At 34.1% G+C, this 8810-nt stretch overlaps 1 protein-coding gene across 1 annotated transcript in view; it reads right to left on the bottom strand.

The window, feature by feature from the left end:
* Window positions 1-8810, bottom strand: part of SYT10 (synaptotagmin 10) — a 55124-nt gene that overhangs the window by 21312 nt on the left and 25002 nt on the right. The window contains exons 4-6 of the mRNA XM_083832826.1: window positions 2792-2912; window positions 2262-2433; window positions 719-848 (exon numbers count right to left, since the gene is read on the bottom strand). Of these exons, the coding sequence (XP_083688952.1) occupies window positions 719-848; window positions 2262-2433; window positions 2792-2912 (423 nt within the window). The remainder of the gene's footprint in view (window positions 1-718; window positions 849-2261; window positions 2434-2791; window positions 2913-8810) is intronic.

Raw genomic sequence — 8810 nt, 5'->3', positions numbered from 1 at the left:
CGAGAAGCCAAATGGACCATGTTGCTTTGGACAGCAGCTCATTTTTCTACAGAGATTGATTTAGGGGAGGGCTAGAAAGTGTGTCCTCTGTGTCCGAAAGTAGGGTCCACTCTTTCTTGAGACCTCAGTATGAATCTTTTCAAACCCAAACCTAAAGAGCGTTTTGTATACAGAAAATCCATAAGATGTGGCCACAGCAGGCTGAAGAGGTAGTCTAAGCCCAGGGATCTGTAGGTATTATCACCCCTGCATGTGAATAAGCTTCCAATAAGTGTCTGCTTGAGTAACTCTGGAGGTATCTGCTGGTATGTTCCTCAACTTAGCACAATTAGAAGGCCAGTTTCAGTTTAATGTTTTAGCAACATAACTGTTAATCTTAAATATTTTTGAATAGGAAATGATTGCTTTTGAAATGGTTGCAAATGATCTCTTATAAGTGGATGTAAGCTCCTTAATTTCTGGTATTTTAAATGTTTTAATATTACAATGCTATATCATGCCATATCATCATGAAAACTTTTGAAATGGAAAATTTAAATAAAGAGTAAACCCATGAAACTAGATTTAGACTGAAGTAATGATATTATAGCTGCTTGATAGATGGACAGTGACTCCCATGCTGCACTGAATTTAATGATTCTCAGAAGCACATAAATGTTAGAGAGAAAATAACACAAAATATTCAAAATACTGAGGAGAGAATTGTGTTACTTCTTACCTCTACCAGTGGATGCCAGTGAGTTATTGGTTTACGTGGGTAAGCCAACATTTCATTCCAATGATCTCTTCCAAGCCCTTCAGCATCAATTCCTGTCCGACATACCCCAATGACCTCATTGTGCCCTACTCTAGGAAACGTAAAGAGACAGATTTTTTTTTTTAAATAAAAATAGTTTTAATAAAATCTGATGTATAGTTCAATTTACTAGTTTAATGCAGCACAGAATCCATGCCCAAGGTTCTTCCATTATTTATTACAGATATTAGTTTTAGTGGTAATATAGTAATATGAAGATCTGTAATGGCAGCATCAAAAACCTCCAGCCACTACCAGAGTGCTTCTAGAAGCTATAAAAATAGCAGTGAAGACTTAACCTCTGCCATAAAAAGATTACAGCCCAAAAGACACAAAGACAGAAAAGGACCAGGTTACACCAGATGATCTAGAAGGAAAGCATGTTTAAATTTTATTGCTGAGGAAGGTGAAATAATAAATTTCCTGCTCCAGGGAATAAATTTCCTGTTCTAAATGCTTCAGACATAATTTCACACTACATTTCCTAATTCTAACTGATGTGGTAATTGGAACTTCAGCCAAAAATGTGAAAGACAAGGGGTGTAACCATAACAGGCTATACCTTAATATTTCTACATGCCTGTTGAGGGAATCCAGAAGGTCATTTTCTGCACCTGGCTTACAGATGCCTTAGAATAACGTTTCCTACTTTTCTCTTACTGAATGCTTTGAAAGGAACAGCTGATGGGCATTGAAGGTGTACAAGTTGCTGTGCTATCCTCCCCCTAATAGCACTGCAGTACCCCTTTCATATTTGAATGGGAATGCCTTCCTGACTGAAGTTAGAAAAAAATGAAACCTGATGCTGAGGAAAAATAATCTGAGTTTTGTGTTACTAAACTGGACTTTCACTGTTATTTGCCCTGCAATCTCAAGAACTCATTACTAATAGCCCTTGAACAATGCAGACTTGGCTCAGACATGATATTGTCAATCATTGTCTAATTTAACCTTCAGTCTTAGTGCTACTCTAAGCAGCAGTCTCTTCAGTTCTCAGTGAGGTTACAGATTTGTTGAGGCTTGGAAACATTATCAGTGAGGGCTGAACCCAAAGGTTACAAAGCTTCTTTATTGCATCAACCAAAGAATTACTTATGACTTATTATGACTTAATACAATGAGACAATTAAGCCCCTAATTCTTCCATTGTCTTTTAAACTAGAAGACACACTTGACAAACTTTTTGCATAGTCGAGCCACCAGATAGGGACAGAAATGCCAATGTTAGTGGCAGGTAAGGAGATTGAGCGGTTTCTTCCTCATCACAGTTATTTATGACAGAAATAAAATGAACTGAGCTTTAAAAGTTGAGGAAGCTTTAAACTGCTTCAGGAAAAGGTCCGAAGGCTTTCTCTTTTGTGATACTGAACCTACTTGAATGTTCAGGGAGGTAGAAATCGGTTGCTTGCAATGATCAGATAATGTCTCACTGAAGATTAATGTTCAGAGAGCAAACTGTGCTTACCGATCATAATCCATCACTGCAATGGAGAGGCTGACCTGGTCCACATTCTCTGGAGGGATATCAAAGATGATGGCCTCGTTATAAACTGGATTGAGTGTGTTCTTCTTCGTGGTTGTTTTCCGCTTTTTCAGTCTTCGACCCTCACACATTAGTGACACTTTGACATATGGATCTGAGTAGCAAATAATCAGTTGTGTGCACTTGGACTCAAAGTCATTCAAATATGTATCATAAAAGCAGTGTTTTTGTAGGTATGTCATATTGATAAGACACAAAATGACAAAAATTTTATGACCTTGGGAAACTGTGTTTTCAATGTGCTGTCAATGCAATGCAAAGGTATAGGCTTCTGAATAAATGTACTAAACGTCATACCAGAGATAGCAAGTAGATCTGTACAGAAAGTATACACACTCTCTTACTGGTTCCTTTCACAACTGTGTTAAACATACATATACAAAAAGGGAGTTGCTATTTGTCCACTTTCTGAATAGACTCTACCTTGTTATTTAAAAAAGAAGTAGATTCACCTGATGAGCCAGTTATATCCATTGCTTTGAGATTTCTACATTTGATGACTGTTAATGTCATTCTCCCAGCAGTAGGCAAATAACAAAGGGAAAACATGATCTCACCCAAATCTATGCTTTCCTGAAAAAGAAAAGCAATAATTATCTGACCATAAGGCCAAAAATTAATGCAAAATTCAGATCATGCAAAATTTTAGAAATACTTTTACATTCACAGAGACTTCTTTCTGCAGCTTCAGATGCATTCAAAGAGATTATAAACAAGAATATTCAGAAATTACTTCTACAAAATATGGAAAGAGTAACAATAGGATAACATTTTAGTGACAGGATCTGGAATTGCTAAACTGAGAATTTAAATCAAAAACATGGTCAAAAATTTTTTGATGTCTGATACATTTGTGTTGAACTCACATTGGAAAAGGTGATGAATGTAGAATGTTAAGTTCTGCCCTTGATAAGACTCAGATTCCGTCATCCCCAGTAGAAAGAAATCAAGTGGGATATTTAAATGACACACATTTCCTTGCAGTTTGGCCACTGAAATGTAGGAGTTTTATTTGTGCACATATGTATGCACATGAAAAGTTCATCCTCAGAGCTTTGAAAAAATGAAAGCACTTGTAAATGTTGCCAACCTTCTTGCTTTTATTGTGTTTTGGGGGTTCTGTACCAGAAGAAAAGCAAAGCAAAAGAGTAACACCTCTAACTTTCCTGTCTCAGGGATAATTTCTACGAGGATGGTATACTAGAAAAGATGGATAAGGTACATATGGATCTTAATAATACTCACAGAAAGATAATTTCTTTATTGAGACCATGTGCTGCAAATTCAAACAAAATGATGTTGCTATACAGTTCAGATGCTACAACATTTGAGGAATGTGATCTAAAGAAGAGAGGTTCCATCAATTCTTGTTTTTTCTCTCATGAGGAGAGCATGTGATTTCTCTAATATCACACAAGATTAGTTGTTGAGATATTAGTTATGTTCCAAATTGTTTCTGTTCTTTTAAGATTTTAAATACCTCTCCCCCACTCCAAAAATCCAACACACAAACAAACAACAACAACAATTAACAACAACAAAAACATATTAAGAACAATTTAGAATTTTTAAATGAAAGTTTTTAAGGAGCTTGTAAGGCAGTCAGTTTAGTAAGGCAGCAATTCTCAAGTTTGGTCATATGATCTCAAAAGACTATTTTTGACATTACTAAAAAGCCTATTTTTAATATCCCAGCTTCAATATGTTATCTGTCAAACCTGCAACTACTCTGAGTGTGAATTTGAGAACTACTGGATTTATGGTACAGCTGTTCTAGCATCAGAACACAAGTGTGATACATTTTCAAATGATACATGCTAAAATAATCATTGTTGTGTATATGACAAATATGTTGCTAATAGTTATGAGACAGAGTGGGACTTCACGTATTTCAGCTCCTTATTGGAATAGTTTTATTATCTTTTTTTTTGTTAATGCTTTATCTAAATTGAAGTAGGTACTTCAGATCTTTCTTGATGGACTTAACTACGTGCCTCTTTTTTTTTCTTTTTCTTTTTCTTTTTCTTTTTCTTTTTCTTTTTCTTTTTCTTTTTCTTTTTCTTTTTCTTTTTCTTTTTCTTTTTCTTTTTCTTTTTCTTTTTCTTTTTCTTTTTCTTTTTCTTTTTCTTTTTCTTTTTCTTTTTCTTTTTCTTTTTCTTTTTCTTTTTCTTTTTCTTTTTCTTTTTCTATTTTATTTTATTTTATTTTATTTTATTTTATTTTATTTTATTTTATTTTATTTATTTTATTTTCCTGCCTTGCAGACTCTAGCTCAAAGAATGTAGTTTTAGAATATCTTTAAATTCTCTGCTGCACTGTTAATAAAATATTGTCTTTTGGCTGGTTGGTTCACATGTTCAGTCATTTTACTGGGTTTCTGTTCTGAGAATTAATAGATTGATATGTATTGATAGACTGATATGACATGCTACGAGGGGAAATTTCATACATGTAAAGATTTCTCAGAATTTCAAAATTATTTAGCTCATTCAGTCTACTTTGGATAAACAGCCATTTGACATCCTCTTTGCCCAACCCCTTACTTAGCCACACACAATGAAGAATTTGTGCCACAGAATACACACACAGAAAGTGAACAAATTTACTTTCCTATTTCAGAAAATATAAATAGAACTTGAACAAATGACGTGTAATTCTTTTCAATCATTTATTGAAGTGATAGATGTCCTCTATTATACTTTGCAGTTTTGTCACATCTGAAATCTATTTTAAACACAGCTTCTGTTACTAACATTGCTTTCTGAATTCAGTCTGATCATTGATCCTCATATGTGTGTATGAAATACATTTCACTCTTTTGTTAGAAAAGTAAACACAGTTCCCCCACATCTAGCACTTCAAAGTGTGAGTTCTGTGTTGAGAGAGGTGATGAAGATGGATTGTATCATAGAGCATAGTGGGCAGAACATGAAAAAGACTAAGAGGGCATAAATTCTTCTTTCAGAGAGATGATTTGTGTAGGTGAATAGAGAAAAAGTCTTCCCCCCCAAGAGCTGTGTATGAATTTGAGTCTTCTATTATCTCTTTCTGTAGAGAAATTATATGCACTCAGAAGTTTTGGTGAGCTGAAATTATAAACAAGAACACAGACAGCGCTATTTAACATGACTTAAATGCTTTTAAAAAAACATTGCTCAAAATACTTTCAAAACTCTTTATGATTGTTACCTCACCTTAGTTTTCTGCAAACCTGTGGAAACCTCAGTGCTTAATAAAATGGCAACAATTTGAGGCTTATGCTTGATCCTTTTTCTTTCCTTTCTAATCCCCATGCACTGAAATTATATTGAAAATGAGCTTGGAAAATCCCTTGCAATCAAACCCAGAGTTTTTGACCATGAAATGAATAAACAAGATGCCTTAATGCACAAATAATGATTAGACAATGAACGAGGGGGATGTTTTCACTCCGCACAGCAGGCTGTCCACTGAAATTACCAGGGCTCTGTAATCTGTGCTCTGGTACTCCTCAGTTTGAAGTAAAAAGTTACGGGTTTAGAATTGGAAAAATTATCTTTACCATTCCAATGTTTATGCAGGAATCTTCTGACACCTATGACCTATGCCTAGAGAAAAAGTGGCTCATGTTGCCCTGAAATGCCTGATTTTCACATTGTGGAACAACTCATACTGCTCTATGCAATAGATAAATTCTTCAGTAGAATAGAATACGCATTACTTCAGATAAACATAGTCTATGTCAAAGATATTTATGAGCATCTCGTTGTACGATCAAAGGGCTAGAAATAAAATGCGTAGTTACCCTGCACAAGGCAGTAGACACCATGTAACTCACCTCCTTTTGAAGTTCTTTTGAAGAATTGAGGATAAAATTATTCACATATAAATAAATACTATCAGAGGCTGGGTATCACATAAAATGGCTGGGTCATCACCAGTTTTGTTTTCTGTTTTTCTTAACTTGTATGTTAGAGGTTCATAAATTTGGAGACAAAAACACAGGTGCAGACTTGGATAATGAACAAAGTAAAACTCTACATTTAAGCTTTTCATGAAAGTCTGTCTACTGCCCTGATTATAATGAGTAACATTTTTAAACAGCCTGGGTGCTTAGGTATTATTGATTTTAATTGAGATTTAAAAATAGGATTTAAATTACTTCAGAATACCAGCGCTTTAGAAAATTCATATTTCTCTCACTTTATAATACACTTGATAAATAAGTTCACACAACTCATCTGACAGGAACCCTTCAGTGCAAGCAAATCTATAGAAGCCAAAGCATGGACCACATCAATAACTACGTCTGCACTGCATTCCACTTCAAACAAAACACAATTCAGAAAACATGAACCTGGAACCAGAGGCTGCCTCTCCACACTTTTTAAACTATCCTTCATATTATCTTGCATGTACTATATATTAGCATATAACTTTTGTTAGAGTAGTTGTGCATTACTTAGGTAACTCTCATTAAATTTTCTTCCTTTCCTTCGCCTATTTTGAGTTTTTTTTTTCTTCTTAAATTAATCTTAGATTTCAATTAACAGCCAACTTTACAGATGTTTGTAATGATAAAAAAAAAAAAAAAAAAGAAACTAGCATAGCTCTAGCATAGCTGCACTAAGACGAAAATAAGCATTTGTTTGTAATGCCTATCTCTTCTTCATTTATTTCCCTTTTGTGTACACAAGCCATCATACAGAACTAAGGAACTGGAACAGTGGTAAGTGCTATACCAGCTTCAGTTATTTTTATGGTTCCCAATCTACTTCACTGTCCAATCCATTTTCTGGTACAGCAATACTAGAACAAAATAAAACAGAGAAAACACAGACTTCAAATGTGTCAGCTACTGAGATGAATTTGATTTTTTTTTTAGCTATACAACACAGATTCTTTGAATAGTGTAATTCTTATCCCACACAAGAAACCAAACCAAAAACTAATCAGCTGCCAAGGATCTGTATGCATTCATTGCTCCATGGGGTTTTGGTATATCAGTCCAGGGGTTGGCAAAATCAAACAAAAAATAATTATTCTACTATTTTATCAGACTCACTGGAGAGCAGTGGTCTCACCTTCACATTTAACCCTGTAGAGGCAGTAGCAGCATTTCTACGGAAATGCTCCATGTTCACAATATGGATAAACAGTGGAGGGGTGTAAGAATTTTGAAGCCCTTCAATGGGAACATCAATTAGTTTGATCAAATTTTTAGAACTGTTGTTGCTGGAGAAAGTTTTCCTGTTTCTCACTCTGATTAATGTTTCCAGTTACCATTGAATTCAATCAGAGAGAACTTTCAGCTGAGAATATCTGCAAATTCATTGAGGAAGTTAGTAAGACAACCTTTCGCATTCAAGGAAGTTTCTTCTCATATATATCCACCCATAATCCTGAATTGAATGGGAAAAAATATTTACTGATTTAAGTTGACAGTGAGAGAACTTGTGCAGTGTTCCTCCAAGATCTTTGCTGGTTTCATGTGCTAGCAGGAGAGAAGAGATGACAGAGAGCTGATACATGAAATACAGTGTCATTTTTGCATCAAATTTTGATGGAAAATGTACTCTAGCCATTTGTTTAACTGATGTTTGTTTCATGCCTTTCCCTTTTTCAAGTTTTGCAATTCAAACAAAATCTTAAAACAACAACTCAGTGATCTATGTAAATGTTACTGGAACTCAAAATATTATATACTTTTATTGGTACTAAAGTGTCATTAATTTATGTTGTTAAAATATGAATTATTTGCATAATTAATATTGCACTAGAAATCTAATTTCCTAAAAACCATCCTGGGTAGTTTCATTTTCCTTCTGATTATCATAATCTATGGTAATAAATTAATTCTTAATCTCAATTTTATTATCTAGAACTACTTTCCTAATAATTGTAATTTAAATGATGTTTTAATGATTACGTGAGAAAGTAGAATAGTGAAAATGCTTACAGTGACATGAATTTATTTTGCACTTATTTCCTAAGTAAATGATTTGCACATTTTCTCTTTTAATTTTCTTACTGTATATTGAATGAGCAATTGTACTAACAATCATTTACTAGATGTGAAAGAAGTCATTCAGGCATTTGCATTTCTAGACTCTTAGCTGTTCAGTCACACTGAGGACTGTCTTTCTGTTTAGTATGCAATTAAAAAAAAAAAAAAGACCTTGGATTTTTTGAATACTTCAGAAGGATAATTTCCCAAAATGAAATTTATTATTTCCAATAAAAGCTATCTTTGCATGACCTCAGTCTTCAAGAATCAGGGATGAAATAAAAGATAAAGCTAAATGTTGGGGGTTGAATGAAAAAAAAAGAGAAGCTTGTCCCCTCAGAGAGTCAGCTAAGCTTAATGTATTAAGACATTTCTGCTTTTGAGGTGTAGATCAAGAATTAGAAGAATGATAGAAAAGAGGAGTACAGAGCTCTAACAATCTGTTTTCTCATCTGTGCATTTTGACTTTGATGGTATTTATGTTA

The sequence above is a fragment of the Anser anser genome (assembly GCF_964211835.1).
Source record: "Anser anser genome assembly, chromosome: 1".
Classification (NCBI taxonomy): Eukaryota; Metazoa; Chordata; class Aves; order Anseriformes; family Anatidae; genus Anser; species Anser anser.
The sequence above is the reverse complement of the archived record's forward strand: the minus strand, read 5'-3'. Positions and strand labels throughout refer to the sequence as shown.